The sequence below is a fragment of the Hyperolius riggenbachi genome, chromosome 10, assembly GCF_040937935.1.
Source record: "Hyperolius riggenbachi isolate aHypRig1 chromosome 10, aHypRig1.pri, whole genome shotgun sequence".
In the NCBI taxonomy this organism is placed as follows: domain Eukaryota; kingdom Metazoa; phylum Chordata; class Amphibia; order Anura; family Hyperoliidae; genus Hyperolius; species Hyperolius riggenbachi.
This window is the reverse complement of record NC_090655.1, coordinates 225,537,208-225,555,063: the sequence shown is the minus strand read 5'-3', so window position 1 is coordinate 225,555,063 and position 17,856 is coordinate 225,537,208. Positions and strand designations below refer to the sequence as shown.

The following is a 17,856-nucleotide window of genomic DNA, read 5'->3' as shown; positions in this document are numbered from 1 at the left end:
TGCACAATATGGAGCGGCCGTGTTCGGGAGCCTGAGTGCTCCCGAAGACTTCCAAAGCTCACCTGCAGCGGCAGAGAGTAGTCTTTGACCTATCGGTCAGAGACTGCTAACAGAGGAGCCAGCACAGGAACGTCGGGATAGGGAGAGGAACGGGAAGGCTCTATAGGACCCAGAGCCTTGCTTCTCCTTAGGCAAGTATTTTTTTTATTATTTTGCCTTCAAACTCCCTTTAAGTTAATAATACAGTGTAACACCACCACAAAGAACTTGAACTAAATACAATGAAATTATTATTTTCTCCACAAGATGGCAGTCTTAGTTATCAGGAGTGGACTGCAGAAACAAGAAGGAGTGAAGTACAGATAATAAGAGGTTCCAGGTCAGGGGAGGAGTAGACAGGAGACATAGCTGGAACTGGCAGCAAAGGAGGTAAAATAAAGTATAATTTGACACAGTTAGAAAAGCTGTGGATACAGGGTCTGTGTTGCTAGCTTTTAGCTAATATAAACCCACCAAAATTCCTGGTGATCCAGGTTCTCCAGAACTAGGTAGCTGTTAATATGAATTTATAGGTGGCATCTGTTGCTTCTGTAAAGTGCAGTTAATTCCAATATATGATCCATCACAGACTTGCTTGTGACTGTAACAACTTGCCAAATATGGTTACATAAACAGACAACAAGGCTTCCTTCACACATATCAACATTTGCATGCGTCATTGCGATTTCCCATTCCTCGCACGTTCTGTATCTCATTGACATCGCAATTGACCCACCTTTTTCTAATTTTTCTTCTATTTTGTGATTTTTTTTAAATTGAGCAGCAGAATTTTTTTTTTTATTTTTTTTGCATGTGTGATGTGTGAATCTCATTTATTGTATGTCAATGAAAATGCCGAAAAAATCGCATTCGATTTGTAATAAAAAAAAGCGTCCAAATTAGAATGTAATTAGATACATTTTAAAGTAAATTAACTTAATTAGTATGCATGAAAAATCCTCATTACGAAAAAAACACAAACAAAAAAAATAGAAGGACAAAACCAGAAGAGTTGCAAAATTCAGAATTAAGCATGCGAGAAAATGTGGAAAATCACATGCAGAACTTGCATGGACAAGTGTGGACGCTGCCTTTTGTGCGAAACTGTTGTTGCGAAATGGTCAGTGTCGTCACCTGTGGTTAAACAAGTGAAGTATGGTCTGATGTTGGTCGTGGAGCAGATATGCCAAAATCAGACCAACAAATGTTGATTCAGATAATACCTTTAATGACTAACTGTACATGGTGTATTGCCAGCTTTTGAAACGTCATGTTTCTTCTCGGGGCCGAGGCAGAGGTTAGAGAGGCTCCAGGCTCAGGGTGCAGTGTAGGAGGGTGAGCACAACTCACTCAGCTATTATTCCTTTATTGGGTTTGAAGCAGAGAGAAATAATGGCAGTGACTGCAAGCCTGATAACTAGAGATTAAGGTGTTGGGCAGAGGCGTAGCTAGAGGTTATGGGGCCCAATAGCAGAATTTTGACAGGGCCCTTAGACATAGGCACTCAAAAGCAATGCCACCTGCCCTATCCTATAAGATATAAGTTGACTGGCCATTGTACATTCCTATGCAATGTACACTGCAAACTAGTCTATGGACACTGAGATAAAGTCAGAGTGTGGAGCAAAACAAGAAAACAAATAGTGAACACAATACTGCTTGGGCCCCATTTGCTCCAGGGCCCCATAGCAGTTGTTATAGCTATTGCTATGCCCCTGGTGTTGGAGAGGTTGGGGGTGCCTCTTAGTCTAATAGCAATCAGTGTGTGACAGCTGGCGTGGGAGGGATGGAAGGACGCACTTTGGTGTCTCAGCCTTGGGTGCTTGAGGACCTTGTCCCAGCTCTGTTTCTTCTTTCTTCTTCAGGCACCATTCAGAATAATCTTATCTAGTTCTGTATAATACCTGAAGAAGAAACGTAATGGTTTTCTAAAGCTTGCAATAAATCATGTACAGTCTGTTATTAAAGGCACCCTGAACAGAGGCTAAAAATGGAGTTGGACCTTACCTGGGGCTTCCTCCAGCTCCCTGACATCCTCTGGGTCCCCCTGTTCTCCTGCTGGTGGCTTCGGTAGTGCGTGACTTTGCTGGGAGCTAAACGCAACTGCGCATGCTCAGCCCGTCTGCACTCCTGGCGCGGTTCACTCTTTTGAGAACTGCATGCGCCGCATGATTGAGGCGGACAGGCCATGTATGCGCAGTTGAGCACGGCTCCCGGTGAAGGCGCACGCAACCGGAGCCGCCAGCAGAAGAACGGAGGGGCCCCAGAAGGTGCTAAGGATCTCACAGGCTACGGTGGGCTGGAGGAAGCCCCAGGTAAGTTCAAATTACATTTTTATTCTCTGTTCAGAATCCCTTTTAAAGTATTACGTAAATCAACATTTGTTGATTTGATGTCAGCATATCAGATAGGATAGGTCACCTTTGTGGCAGCTGTGCCTCTGCTTTTCATAATATAGTTTTAAGACAAAATATAGATTATTGTATCCAACTAGACAACTCTGGGCTTGTTGGTTGCACAGTTTGAGACATGGATCTATAATACAACACAATTTATCCAGATCTGCTGGTTTATAGCACGGATATGACCTAAATATACAGCTATCTACTCAACTGTATATCCAGATCTACTGGATACTTATAGAACAGCTAAATGTAGAGCCTTTTATCCCCATTAAACATAGAAATATATTATTATAGATGCAACCATAATATAGAACAATCGCTTAGGCTGTTTTAGGCTCTTTGGCTCTTGATAATTGCCGAATATGGAAACATAGGCTGCCACAAAGCAGGATCTGCACATTATGGCCTTTCTGTTCATAATGAGGGGTGACAGTGTACCTGACTCTCTAAACCATTCTACATAGATTATTATCCCTTTACAGAGAGCGCTTCCTGTGTAGACCACATCAGTGAGGATGGAGAATGTTAGGAGTCACATGACTGAGCGGATACTAAACCTCACCCTGGAGATCATCTACCTGCTGACTGGTGAGGTGAGGAGGATTCTGGGAGGGTCACATGACATCAATGGTATGTCTGTTAATAAGTCACACATCTGAGCTAAGAGGTGAAGAAGAGCCTAGGAATAAATTAAGTGATGAAATCTATTCTGCAGGATTATGAAGTGGTGAAGAAGACATCTGGTGAGCTCCTGAAGCCCAGCAGTCATCTCCATGGCCCATCCCCCATCACAGGGACCCCAACTCACTTCCTAAAAAATTCTAAAAACAAAGAAAAGAAGATTCTAGCAGTCATACAAAGGATAACTGAGCTGCTGATGGGAGTGGTGAGTGACGGCGGAAATTATGTGTTCTTATACAATATTATACATTAATACATAATACAAAGCAATGGGGTTGATTCACTATAACAAATAGCGTGCCTTATCAGAGTTAGCATGCCTTATCAGTGTTAACATGCCTTATCAGAGTTAATGTGCCTTATCAGACTTAGCGAGCCTTATCAGAGTAGCACAGCACTCCCCACAATTTGGCCCAATAGGCTGCCTGTCAAGTTTCCTGTCACTATTGGGCCAAAGTGCGCAGATAATGTCCTTTAAAGTGATTGGACCCACAGGGGCTCAGAGCAGGACGTGTGGAGCTCTCGTCATTACCAATTAGCAGGCAAACGTTTGTAGCGCTCGCTGTGCTACTCTGATAAGACGTGGCAACTCTGATAAGGCATGTGTCAGGTTCCTATAAGGTGCCAGAGTCCTAATGTCCATTTCTCCATACAGGAGTGGCAGTATTTAGAAGGTCACAAGGATCTCTACACGGACATCTTGATGGAGAATCAGGTGCCCTTCACATCACCAGGTAAGAGGAGACTTTCTTTAAACAAGAGAGCAATACAGAAAGTCCACATAGATCCTCATCACACAGAAACAATGTACAGTGAAGTCCCCGATATCCGGCACCGGCCGGAATCGCCTGGTGCCAGATATATGTGCTTGCCGGTTGCTTGAGCAACCGACCAAAAAAGCACTAAACCCCCCTGTGCTAATTAAAATACAGAGTCTCTAGCGTTGTCTTCAGCACCGTCTTCTAACCTTCCTGTCACTCGTAGCGGCTTTCCGAGGTCCCCCGTTCACAGCTCCCAGCGTGTGACCTGACCCACATTGGATCACATGACACGGCGCCGGGAGCCGTGCACGGATGCCAGAAAGTCGCTAGGAGAAGCAGGAAGGCTAGACACTCAGTGAGTACAGTAAAATCTTGGATTGAGAGTAACTTGTTTTAAAGAGAACCCGAGGTGGGTTTGAAGAATATTATCTGCATACAGAGGCTGGATCTGCCTATACAGCCCAGCCTCTCTTGCTATCCCAAACCCCCCTAAGGTCCCCCTGCACTCTGCAATCCCTCATAAATCACAGCCACGCTGCTGACAAACAGCTTGTCAGAGCTGGCTGTGTTTATCTCTATAGTGTCAGTCTGCTGCTCTCCCCGCCTCCTGCAGAACTCCGGTCCCCGCCTGCATCCCTTCCCTCCCTGCTGATTGGAGGGAAGGGACGGGGCAGGGACCGGAGCTATGCAGGAGGCGGGGAAGCAGCTGAGACTGACACTACAGATGTAAACACAGCCTCACAGCACGGCTGTGATTTATGAGGGATTGCAGAGTGCAGGGGGACCTTAGTGGGGTTTGGGATAGCAACAGAGGCTGGGCTGTATAGGCAGATCCAGCCTCTGTATGCAGATAACATTCTTTAAACACACCTCGGGTTCTCTTTAAGAGCGCTTTGCAATACAAGCAAACATTTTTGTGAAATTTTGGACTTGATATACAAGCAACATCTTGATATACAGTATAAACAAAAAAAGTATACGTGCGTCATGTCATCAAACTCAGCCAATAATTCTCCTCTCTTTGGCACTGCAGGATTGTACTTAATCTGAGTGTAGAGACTGTGCAAAGTCACATTTCCACGAAATTTTCGAAAGTAAGGGCCCTTTTACATTTAATCAGCTGGTGTGCGTTAGTGCGCGTTGGTACGCGTTTTTTTCCATAGCAGTGCATGGGAGGAAGATTTCAGTTAAAACGCGTTAAGTGTAAAAGAGGCCATAGGAAAACATGGGCTTTACTTTGAAAATCAGTTTTCTTTCAGTTATAACTGAGAGCAACTGATTAACCTCCATGCTGGTTATCCCGATTCGCCGCTACCCGCCGCGCCGAGCCGCCCCCCCCCCCCCCGCCCCAGACCCCTGCGCCGCCTGGCCAATCAGTGCCAGGAAGCGCTGAGGGGCGGATCGGGGTTCCCTGTGACGTCCCGACGTCCATGACATCGGTGACGTCATCCCGCCCTGTCGCCATGGCGACCGGGGAAGCCCTGCAGGAAATCCCGTTCTCAACGGGATTTCCTGCATACTCTGATTGCCGAAGGCGATTGGAGTGGGTGGGGGGATGCCGCCGCTCAGCGGCTATCATGTAGCGAGCCCTGGGCTCGCTACATAATTTAAAAGATAAATAAATTTAAAAAAAGTGCGGCGCTGCCTCCTTGCCGGATTTTTTAGACCGGCAAGGAGGTTAAGTGTAAAAGGGCCCTAACTGTCACTGGATAAATTCCCTGTTAAAGCCACACAAAAAAGGTTGGGGCAAGCCAACAGATGCCAATGATTCAGTTAGTTTTAGTGAAAGTCTTGTTTACGTTTTATTTATACTATTTTACTATAACTGTTTTTGGATTGTGGAACGAATCAACTGGGTTTTGATTAATTCTTATGGGGGAATTCGCTTTTGATATAAGAGTGCTTTGAATTACAAGCATGTTTCTAGAACTAATTATGCTTGCAAACCAAGGTTCCACTGTATTTTAATCGTGGCAAAACCCTTTAAAAACAGTCCCTGTATACCTTAAAAAGAGCCTGAGGTGGGCTCAAAAAAAAAAAAAAAAAAGTAGGCTACCTGATCCGGGGGCTGAGCAGATCAGGTAGCTGCAAAAAATGCCGCTCCCATGAGCCGCAATGGCCCACTGTTACTTTGGTGACCTCTGGGTCACGACGCTGCACTATAGACTGTGTGTCCGTCATAGCATGTAGGGAGGTGGGGAGCGGCAGGGGGCGTGACCAGGGAGAGAGAGCTGCCCAATGGCAGCTCTGGAAACCCTGCAGGGTGTTCTGAACAGGGAATCCCTCTCCCTGTGTTTACCTCCGGGATCTCGTGGGGCTGTAGCGCGGCGGTGGAAGGCAGAGAGCGGCGGTGTGGGGACATAGAGGCATGTTATGAGGCAGAGAACATGCCTCTGTGTCCCATCTGCACACCTCGGGTTCTCTTTAAGGCATGCCGGTTAATTGAGACTTCCGGTTGCCTGAGTTCCGGATAATGGGGACTTTGCTGTATTCATCAGTGTGTATGTTTCCTACAGATGGACCCAGTAATAGAAACCCCCGAGAGAAAAGTACAGGTCCTCTTTATTCCCGGGATTGTACACAGGGAGATCACACTGCCTCTCACCATTATCAAGTAAGTTGAGTCTAGAACTTAAAAAATAACTCAAACCTGTATAAGATATTCTCTATAATGTTGGTTCTCATGATTTCAATTATTTTTCAACTATTTAGGGTTTAGGGGAGATGGATGTGAAGTTTAAGGTGAAAGCTGAAGAAGAAACATATTTGAGTGTTGCTCAACACTCTGCGGAGGAGGGTGAAATAATGAGGACAATTAAAGAGGAAACGTGTGTTTGGGATGATGAACAGTCTATGGAGGAGGGTGACATGATGGTGACAATTAAAGAGGAAGTAGAGGACACATATGTGGTGGTAAATCAACAGTCTTTGAAGATGAAGGAAATGATGAGGACATTTGAATTGGAGAAATCGTCTCTTCATATCAGCACAGGTTAGTAATAAGCATTAAATACAGATACAGTTCATGTGTTGCCTTTAAGAGTGTAGAAGAGCAGACTGTATGTCCCAACAACTGAGGAGGAGATACTGTACACCATATGAAAGGCCCATCTCCATTTCTCAGTATAACATCATAGCACCAACAAATGAGGAGGAGATGCTGTACACCATATGAAAGGTCCATCTCCATTCCTCAGTATAACATCATAGCACCAACAAATGAGGGGGAGATACTGTACACCATATGAAAGGCCCATCTCCATTCCTCAGTATAGCATCATAGTACCAACACATGAGGAGGAGATCCTGTACACCATATGAAAGGCCCATCTCCATTCCTCAGTATAACATCATAGTACCAACAAATGAGGAGGAGATCCTGTACACCATATGAAAGGCCCATCTCCATTCCTCAGTATAACATCATAGTACCAACAAATGAGGAGGAGATACTGTACACCATATGAAAGGCCCATCTCCATTCCTCAGTATAACATCATAGCACCAACAAATGAGGAGGAGATACTGTACACCATATGAAAGGCCCATCTCCATTCCTCAGTATAGCATCATAGTACCAACAAATGAGGAGGAGATCCTGTACACCATATGAAAGGCCCATCTCCATTCCTCAGTATAACATCATAGTACCAACAAATGAGGAGGAGATACTGTACACCATATGAAAGGCCCATCTCCATTCCTCAGTATAGCATCATAGTACCAACAAATGAGGAAGAGATACTGTACACCATATGAAAGGCCCATCTCCATTCCTCAGTATAGCATCATAGTACCAACAAATGTGGAGGAGATGCTGTACACCATATGAAAGGCCCATCTCCATTCCTCAGTACAACATCATAGTACCAACAAATGAGGGGGAGATACTGTACACCATATGAAAGGTCCATCTCCATTCCTCAGTATTACATCATGGCACCAACAAATGAGGAGGAGATACTGTACACCATATGAAAGGCCCATCTCCATTCCTCTATGATGGCTGCACCTGTATGAGGGACATGGTGGCTGCACCTGTATGAGGGACATGATGGCTGCACCTGTATGAGGGACATGATGGCTGCACCTGTATGAGGGACATGGTGGCTGCACCTGTATGAGGGACATGATGGCTGCACCTGTATGAGGAACATGATGGCTGCACCTGTATGAGGAACATGATGGCTGCACCTGTATGAGGGACACGGTGGCTGCACCTGTGTGAGGGACATGATGGCTGCACCTGTATGAGGGACATGATGGCTGCACCTGTGTGAGGGACATGATGGCTGCACCTGTGTGAGGGACATGATGGCTGCACCTGTATAGGGGATATGATGGCTGCACCTGTATGAGGGACATGATGGCTGCACCTGTATGAGGGACATGATGGCTGTACCTGTGTGAGGGACATGATGGCTGCACCTGTGTGAGGGACATGATGGCTGCACCTGTATGAGGGACATGATGGCTGCACCTGTATGAGGGACATGATGGCTGCACCTGTATGAGGGACATGGTGGCTGCACCTGTATGAGGGACATGATGGCTGCACCTGTATGAGGGACATGGTGGCTGCACCTGTATGAGGAACATGATGGCTGCACCTGTATGAGGGACATGATGGCTGCACCTGTGTGAGGGACATGATGGCTGCTCTTGTATGAGGGACACGATGGCTGCACCTGTATGAGGGACACGATGGCTGCACCTGTATGAGGGACATGATGGCTGCACCTGTATGAGGGACATGATGGCTGCACCTGTATGAGGGACATGATGGCTGCACCTGTGTGAGGGACATGATGGCTGCTCTTGTATGAGGGACACGATGGCTGCACCTGTATGAGGGACATGCTGGCTGCACCTGTATGAGGGACATGATGGCTGCACCTGTATGAGGGACATGATTGCTGCACTTGTATGAGGGACATGATGGCTGCACCTGTATGAGGGACATGATGGCTGCACCTGTATGAGGGACATGATGGCTGCACCTGTATGAGGGACATGATGGCTGCACCTGTATGAGGGACATGATGGCTGCACCTGTATGAGGGACATGATGGCTGCACCTGTATGAGGGACATGGTGGCTGCACTTGTATGAGGGACATGATGGCTGCACCTGTATGAGGGACATGATGGCTGCACCTGTGTGAGGGACATGATGGCTGCACCTGTATGAGGGACATGATGGCTGCACCTGTATGAGGGACATGATGGCTGCACCTGTGTGAGGGACATGATGGCTGCACCTGTATGAGGGACACGATGGCTGCACCTGTATGAGGGACATGATGGCTGCACCTGTGTGAGGGACATGATGGCTGCACCTGTGTGAGGGACATGATGGCTGCACCTGTGTGAGGGACATGATGGCTGCACCAGTATGACGGACATGATGGCTGCACCTGTATGAGGGACATGGTGGCTGCACCTGTATGAGGGACAGGGTGGCTGGCTTCTTAAGCCGGAGGACACAAGATGGCCACTGCCAGGACCAAGATAATCTATTGCTAAAAATGAAAAATCAATACAATCCAAAACATGGACAGTGCAATACATCTGTTATGTATGTAGAGCAAGTAACTGTCTGCTTATGTGTTTTATTTTCCTGGCATTGTATGGCTAATAGTTGCTCTTTAAATAGCGGTGATACAACATTATATAAGCACAACATTTTGGGCCTGTTGCCCTTTGTTAACCACTTCGGTACCAGCAGCCTCTGCCCCCTTTAGGACCAGAGGCTGCTGGTACGCTAAAACGCCGCATTCCGACGAATCGCCGCATTAATCCATCGGTCACGCCGCTCTGTCCCTGCCGCAGGCTGCTCTCTCTGCCATCTCTATGACGGCAGAGCGATGTGCACCGGTCAGGAGCCGCTTTAATTGGCTCCTGACCCTGTCACTCAATGTAAGCCAATGGGATTGGCTTACAGTAATGACAGGACCAGGAGCCAATGAAAACGGCTCCTGCCCGGCTCAGAATGCTCTGCCGTCATAGAGGCGGCAGGGCAGCACATTGCGGCGGGGGCAGAGCGGCGGGAACGGGCGGGGGCGCGCAGTGAATGGGACGTAGAGTTTACGTCCGGTCAGAACCGCAGCGCCACCCGCCTGACGTAGATTTAAACTGCGTCGGTCTGCAAAAAGTTAAGCACAGTAGAACTCTGACTACTGCCTCTGATGAAGCGACACTGCGACACTCATCAAGAAACAGTTAGCTATCTAGTCTGTAATCCCCCCCCCCCCCCCGCTGTACCTGTTTATACCCACATAGCATATAAAGGGCTCTTAAAGGAGCGGTGCCCTTGCCTTCTTCTTCTGAATCCATTGATGTGACAGGATGAAAGGAGCACACCTCCTGTGACCCCAGCAGATGTCAGTATCACCTCCCAGCTGCATTTTGGTGCCAGTGACTCAGTTCTTGCACCCAGCCATAATGTCATTGCATGCACACAATACTTTCACATTGTATTTTATGTATGACAGGATTTCCAATATTTTAACAGTGTTTCCAACATGCCCAGTTCAATGCCAGGAATGTAAAACTACCAGAGCCACATACATGACTGCTGCCTGCATACAGGAGAATGAATGTTCTATGACTAGACTATTATTATTATTATTTCCCCAGCAGATGGACAGGATGTGGGGAACACCTCAGAGGGACGTCTTATCTCACCTCCAGATTATACTGCAGAAGATAATGGCGTCACACAATATTCTCCAGGAGGAAACCCCATTACTGGAAATACACATCACAGACTTTACCATGAGGAGAGATCACCGGATCCCTCTAATCCTGAGGACTATTCTGATAAATCACTTCCTGCTACTCCAAACCTGCATCTGAGTTACCACAAGGGGGATACAGCAACTCAATTGTCTGATGATTATCATAAATATCTGACATCAGAACCAAATCTTGTTGGACATGAAACAGGTCACAGCTGGCTGCAGTCCTGGTCACAGCATGTGGACCAGAGGCTGAATCTTTGCTCCAAATCTGTCCAGTATGGGAAAGGTTTATCACAGAATGGATCAACCAGCGAATGCCAGGAATCTCTCACAGGCAATGGGTTTTTTTCCTGCACAGAGTGTGGGGAGCACTTTCAACAGGAAGAGTGTCTCCTACAGCATCAGACATGTCACAAAGAAGTGAACAGCTCTTCATGGTCATGTTCTGATAGTGGAAGATGTTTTCCAGATAAAACAGAGCTCGATAATCATTCAAAAGTCCACAGTGTTGAGCAGGAGTTCTTCTGTTCGGACTGCGGGAAATGTTTTGTACGGAAAGAATCTTTTCTTATACACCAGAGATGCCACACAGGTGAGCGCCCATTTCCATGCTCAGAGTGTGGGAAATGTTTTTCACAGAAGGCAAAGCTCATCACGCACCAGAGACACCACACAGGCGATTACCCTTTTGCATGCTCAGAGTGTGGGAAAGGTTTTACTCAGAAAGGACACCTTCTTAGACACCAGAAAATTCACACGGGGGAGCGCCCTTATTCATGTTCTTTTTGTGGGAAAACTTTCATTCAGAAAGCAGACCTTGTTAAACACCAGAGAAGTCACACAGGAGAGCGTCCTTACTTGTGTTCGGAGTGTGGGAAATGTTTCATTCAAAAAGGAGACCTTATTAAACATCATAAAAGTCACACGGGTGAGCGTCCTTTTTCATGTTCAGAGTGTGGGAAAGGGTTCATACAGCGAGGAGACCTTATTAAACACCAAAGAAGTCACACAGGTGAGCGTCCTTTCTCATGTTCCGAGTGTGGAACCGGCTTCATACGAAAAGGAGACCTTCGTAAACACTACAGAAGTCACACAGGCGAGCGGCCTTTTCAGTGCTCTGAGTGTGGGAAATGCTTTATGGCAAAAGGAGCCCTTCGGATACACCTGAGAAATCACACAGGGGAGCGCCCCTTTTCCTGCACAGAATGTGATAAAGGTTTCATTCGGAAAGCAGACCTTCTTGTGCATCAAAGAAGTCACACAGGAGAGCGGCCGTTTATTTGTCCAGAGTGTGGGAAGTGTTTTGCTAGACGCATACACCTCGTTAGACATCAGAAAAGTCACTCGGGCGAGCGTCCTTTTTCGTGTTCAGAGTGTGGGAAACGTTTTCTGCGAAAATCATGTGTTGTCAGACATAAGAGACGTCATATGGCCAAGCATTCTTGAAGCAACAAAATGTTCTGTATGCCATGGAGATATTTCTAAAAGCCCTGTTGTTTCCTTCCAGTGTAAAGACTGCTGTGATTTCTGCTTCAAGTCCTGGAGAAGCTTTTGATATTTGATCATTGCTTGATAGAACATTTAGGAAAGCTCAAATTTCATAAGTTTTACCAGCAGAAGAAGCCCATCTTGCCACACAAACATTTTTTGTCTATCTGGCAGATTAGGTAGACCTCTCATGACCAAGGACTTTAGCTTTCCCAAGAAGTCATCTCACTTGGAAGAGAGATGATTTTCAGTTTATCCACATTATTATAAAAAGAAAACACGAATTTAGTGCTAGGAATTTTTCTAGTGGTGAGAGTCAGTTAGTCATTGGTATAATGGTTAAGGTCAGAGGGAGGGTTATTGTATATTGGTGAAGGTCAGAGTTAGGCATCACTATAGAGGGTCAATGGTAGGCATTATTATAATGGTGCTTTTGGTGAAGGTGAAATTGGGTATAATTCTATTGACGAGGGTCAGTGTTAGGCATTGTAATAGCGCTGAGGGTCAGTGTTAGGCAATGTTATAGTGCTGACAGTCAGTGTTAGGCATGGTTATAGTGGTGAGGGCCAGTGTTAGGTATGGTTATAGTGGTGAGGGCCAGTGTTGGGCATGGCTATAGTGGTGAGACTCAGTGTTAGGCATGGTTATAATGGTGAGGGCCAGTGTTAGGCATGGTTATAGAGGGGTGAAGGTCAGTATTAGGCATGGTTATAATGCTGAGGGTGAGTGTTAGGCATAGTTATAGTGCTGAGGGTCAGTGTTAAGCATGGTTATAGTGCTGAGGGTTAGTGTTAGGTATGGTTATAGTGCTGAAGGTCAGTGTTAGTCATTGATATAGTGGTGAGGGTCAGTGTTAGTCATTGATATAGTGGTGAGGGTCAGTGTTAGGCATTGTTATAGTGGTGAGGGTCAGTGTTAGGCATGGTTATAGTTGTGAGGGTCATTGTTAGGCATTGTTATAGAGCTGAGGGTCAGTGTTAGGCATTGTTATATTGCTAAAGGTTAGTGTTAGGCATTGATATAGTGCTGAGGGTCAGTGTTAGGGATGGTTATAGTGTTGAAAGTTAGTGTTAAGCATGGTTATAGTGGTGAGGGTCAGTGTTAGGCATGGTTATAGTGGTGAGGGTGTTAGGTATTGGTATAGTGCTGAAGGTCATTGTTAGGCATGGTTATAGTGGTGAGGGTCAGTGTTAGGCAATGTTATAGTGCTGAGGGTCAGTGTTAGACATGGTTATAGTGCTGAGGGTCAGTGTTAGGCATGGTATAGTGGTGAGGGTCAGTGTTAGGCATTGTTATAGTGCTGAGGATCAGTGTTAGACATGGTTATAGTGGTGAGGATCAGTTTTAGGCATGGCTATAGTGGTGAGGGTCAGTGTTAGGCATGGTTATAATGGTGAGGGCCAGTGTTAGGCATGGCTATAGTGGTGAGGGTCAGTGTTAGGCATGGCTATAGTGGTGAGGGTCAGTGTTAGGCATGGTTATAATGGTGAGGGCCAGTGTTAGGCATGGTTATAGTGGTGAGGGTCAGTGTTAGGCATGGCTATAGTGGTGAGGGTCAGTGTTAGGCATGGCTATAGTGGTGAGGGTCAGTGTTAGGCATGGTTATAATGGTGAGGGTCAGTGTTAGGCATGGTTATAATGGTGAGGGTCAGTGTTAGGCATGGCTATAGTGGTGAGGGTCAGTGTTAGGCATGGCTATAGTGGTGAGGGTCAGTGTTAGGCATGGTTATAATGGTGAGGGCCAGTGTTAGGCATGGTTATAGTGGTGAGGGTCAGTGTTAGGCATGGCTATAGTGGTGAGGATCAGTGTTAGGCATGGTTATAATGGTGAGGGCCAGTGTTAGGCATGGCTATAGTGGTGAGGGTCAGTGTTAGGCATGGCTATAGTGGTGAGGGTCAGTGTTAGGCATGGTTATAATGGTGAGGGCCAGTGTTGGGCATGGTTATAGTGGTGAGGGTCAGTGTTAGGCATGGCTATAGTGGTGAGGATCAGTGTTAGGCATGGTTATAATGGTGAGGGCCAGTGTTAGGCATGGCTATAGTGGTGAGGGTCAGTGTTAGGCATGGCTATAGTGGTGAGGGTCAGTGTTAGGCATGGTTATAATGGTGAGGGCCAGTGTTAGGCATGGTTATAGTGCTGAGGGTCAGTGTTAGGCATGGCTATAGTGGTGAGGATCAGTGTTAGGCATGGTTATAATGGTGAGGGCCAGTGTTAGGCATGGTTATAGTGGTGAGGGTCAGTGTTAGGCATGGCTATAGTGGTGAGGGTCAGTGTTAGGCATGGTTATAGTGCTGAGACTCAGTGTTAGGCATGGTTATAATGGTGAGGGCCAGTGTTAGGCATGGTTATAATGCTGAGGGTGAGTGTTAGGCATGGTTATAGTGCTGAGGGTCAGTGTTAAGCATTGTTATAGTGCTGAGGATCAGTGTTAGACATGGTTATAGTGGTGAGGATCAGTTTTACTCATGGTTATAGTGGTGAGAGTCAGTGTTTGGCATGGTTATAGCGCTGAGGGTCAGTGTTAGGCATGGTTATAGTGGTGAGGGTCAGTGTTAGGCATGGTTATAGTGCTGAGGGTCAGTGTTAGGCATTGTTATAGTGCTGAGGATCAGTGTTAGACATGGTTATAGTGGTGAGGGTCAGTGTTTGGCATGGTTATTGTGCTGAGGGTCAGTGTTAGGCATCGCTGTTGTTACAGAAGAAGAAAGGAGTAACTTATGCAATATCTGTACCCATATATTAGATAGAAACATAGGCCTCAAAAAGTCCTTTAATATTCATTTTCAAATGTGTTTTTTTTTAAACCCTTTAATTTATCGTAGTGTGAAGTGCTAAGGGGAAGAGTAATTAATTTGGAAGTCAATAGTGAAGTGGAATAAAACATAAAAAAAAGAAGAGTTAGATCCCTATCTCAGTGGTAGGAAGCCTCTGGATGACTTCTGGATCCTTCTCCAGCTCACTGTTCCACCGCCAAGTTCCCGTAAACATATTCGACCTAGCAGGCATTGTATGCTTCTTCTGTCCAGAACCGTGGCTGTGAATAAACTCATCCACCCTGGGCATGCATGAGTACGGTCCACACATTCACAATAGAACAAAGCGCTTGTGCATGGAGGGAAAAAAGCAGTGAACAAGCAGCTTCAAGCTGCAGAAATACAGCCTGGTCATCCACAGCCTCGCTCCAGAAAAAAAACATGGCGGCCAGATGATAGAATAAAACATTCTGTTTTTCAGGGGGGGTTTTTTTTGATAAAAACAATTGGCTGTATAGAAAAAATGAATATTTTCTATTGAGAAATGTAATCACATTTTTTGTTTTGTTTTTCTCTTAATATTTTTCGATCGGCCGTAGTGAAAATTGTTGCTTTTTATAATGCAGAAAATTGAATAGTGTAGGATAGATTGTAAATTTCATGATTTATACACCTAAGCAGTTTTTTTTTTTTCCGTTTTCAACCATTATTTCCTAATTAAAAAAAAAATAAAATAAAAATGAACACTTGTGTGATACATTAGTCAGATTTTTCAAAAATTTCCATTGATTGGAAAGTTCACCACAATTTATGAATTGAAAAAAAGAAAAAAAAAATGGTGTGGGCTGTGTCTGCCACTTCCTCAGTTTAGCAAGTGAAGTGTGGTCCAGTGTTACTCGAGGAACAGAAATGCCGACATCAAACAAACATTGGTTCCGGTGATAACTTTAATGACTAACTGTACATGGTTTACAGTACATGGCTTGCAATAAACTATGTACAGTGTCAGTAACCTTCCTAGCATTAAAGTGGATCCGAGATAAACTTTAACTCATTGCATAATTGTGTTCCTTTCATATAGTTTATAGGGCATTTCCCAAGCCAAATACTTTTTTTGTTTTAATTCTCTAATTCCCTATAAACTAAACAAGCCTAGCCCACAGCTTTTTCAGAGTGCCAAGGCACTGTAGCAAGGGCTTATGGGAGCTCAGTCTGGGCAGGAGGAGGAGGAGTTTACTAGCCAGTGATTTCAGAGGCAGAGGGGAGGAGGAGAGGGGACTGAATTTTTCACATTACACACAGGCAAGCTGATAGCATCTCCGGCCCTCAGCCTGTGACAAACAGAACATGGACGCTCTCATTGTGTCACAGGAATAAATAAAAAATAAATAGCTGAAGCTGTTTCCGGCTAGATTTGCTGTATAAACTATCTAAACTTTAGATAAGATATATAGACAAGTTAATTGTTATAGTTAGTTTTTCATCTCGGATCCGCTTTAAAGAAAACCTGAACTGAAAATAAAAAGTCAAAATAAGCATACACAAGTCATACTTACCTTCAATGTAGTCTACTCCTCAGTCTCTTTCTCCTCTCCTGCGTCCCGTTTGTTCACTGTGATCAAGGGAATTTTCTGTCCTCCATTTTGAAAATGGCTGTTACCCCATAACAGCTTTCTGGTCAGCACACTGTTAAACTGTAACATCGCCCACTTGAGCCATAGGGAAACATGGACATTACCTGGTACATCAGTTGTCCTCTCAGCTATAACTGACAGCAACTGATATTTTACTGACAGCAACTGATATATTTCAGATCTGACAAAATATTGTCAGAACTGGAAGGGATTATTGTCAGAAGAAAATGGTGAGCTTCTGAGAGGAACTGATGGCAAGGTAAGTATGTAATGTTTATTTGAAGTTACCTCGTGTTTATTTTAAATATTTTTACTCAGTACAGGTTCTCTTTAAGGACGAACCTGACTCATCCTAAAAAAAGTAGCTGCAATTGTTAAGGACAAGTCATTCTCGTCCAGTAATTCCTGTTTACTCACCTGCAGCGCCGCTGGCATGCGGGATCCCTCGCCGTCACCTCGCGGCTTCCCTGTGCACGGATTCTTAGTGGCGATCTCTCCTTCTTCCTCCATCTTCTTCCTGTCCCCCCACATGTTCCTCTGACGACGCATGCATTCAGCGTCATTAATTCAGGCGGCAGATTCATATTTTTTGCATTGGATTTAATATAAAAAAAATTCTAAGTGTAAAAATTACAAAAAAAAAAAAAAAAAGCTGTAGGCAGCACTACTGCCTATAGCAGCAAACATTAAAGTAAAAAAAAAATTAAAAAGTGTTTTTTGTTTATTTTTTATATTGTACGCATGCTTGGGGCACCTTGTCAGACTGCAACTTGCAAGCGGTCCCCAAAATGCTTACAATATAAAGAAACGCTGGGAAAAAAAATTGTACTGTTTTTGGTATAAAAACTGCGGAATCGATGTTTGTTGGTTTGATGTTTGCATTTCCTCCGTTTTTGTGTCAGGCAGAAGCCACAGATGAGCATACAAAGAATGCATGCGGAATCGCATATAATGGTAGTGTATGGTGCCTGTGCGGTTTCTGGAGGCATATGTGGTTCTACATTGCGTAACGTAAAAAAAAAAAGATGCAACCTGCACTACTTTCCCACACAACACATGTGGTTTTACATTGAAATTATTGGCTCAGTTAAATTGCTTTTCAAAATGCTCTATTGTGCTGCAAAACGCTTGAGGGGAATGTGTGAGTGTGATCCCTTCCTTAGCGTTAATTAGTGCCTTTATTTACAGAAAGGTGGTGCTCTGAAATGGTCTTTTGCTTCTTTCCCCGCTGATGGCGCTCTCTTTCAGTTTTGCATTACATGGAGTACCAATGACCACAATGTGCAGGTCTCCTGATGAGGCTTATGTGCTGCTAATTTCGGATGGTCCATGAGATACAAATAATTCAGAGT

General features: G+C 45.1%; 1 protein-coding gene across 3 annotated transcripts; it reads left to right on the top strand.

The window, feature by feature from the left end:
* The first annotated feature begins 383 nt into the window (after positions 1 to 383).
* LOC137534637 (zinc finger protein ZFP2-like) lies at positions 384 to 15,510 on the top strand. 3 transcript variants are annotated; one of them, XM_068256238.1, is made up of 7 exons: positions 384 to 429; positions 2,927 to 3,037; positions 3,160 to 3,330; positions 3,781 to 3,859; positions 6,403 to 6,500; positions 6,599 to 6,878; positions 10,528 to 15,510. In XM_068256238.1, exons 2-7 carry the CDS (start codon positions 2,960 to 2,962, stop codon positions 12,072 to 12,074), a joined length of 2,253 nt encoding a protein of 750 aa, XP_068112339.1. In that variant the 5' UTR covers positions 384 to 429; positions 2,927 to 2,959; the 3' UTR covers positions 12,075 to 15,510. The 3 variants fall into 3 exon arrangements, with proteins under 3 accessions (XP_068112339.1, XP_068112338.1, XP_068112340.1); XM_068256237.1 differs by having other exon boundaries at positions 10,525 to 15,510; XM_068256239.1 differs by lacking the exon at positions 384 to 429 and having other exon boundaries at positions 2,950 to 3,074; positions 10,525 to 15,510.
* Positions 15,511 to 17,856: the final 2,346 nt, after the last annotated feature.

Coding starts and splice junctions, on each gene's coding strand:
- LOC137534637 (XM_068256237.1), top strand. CDS start 2,960: ATGGAGAATGTTAGGAGTCACATGACTGAGCGGATACTAAACCTCACC. Junction 3,331..3,780: donor CTGAGCTGCTGATGGGAGTG/GTGAGTGACGGC, acceptor TTCTCCATACAG/GAGTGGCAGTATTTAGAAGG. Junction 6,879..10,524: donor GTCTCTTCATATCAGCACAG/GTTAGTAATAAG, acceptor TTATTTCCCCAG/CAGATGGACAGGATGTGGGG.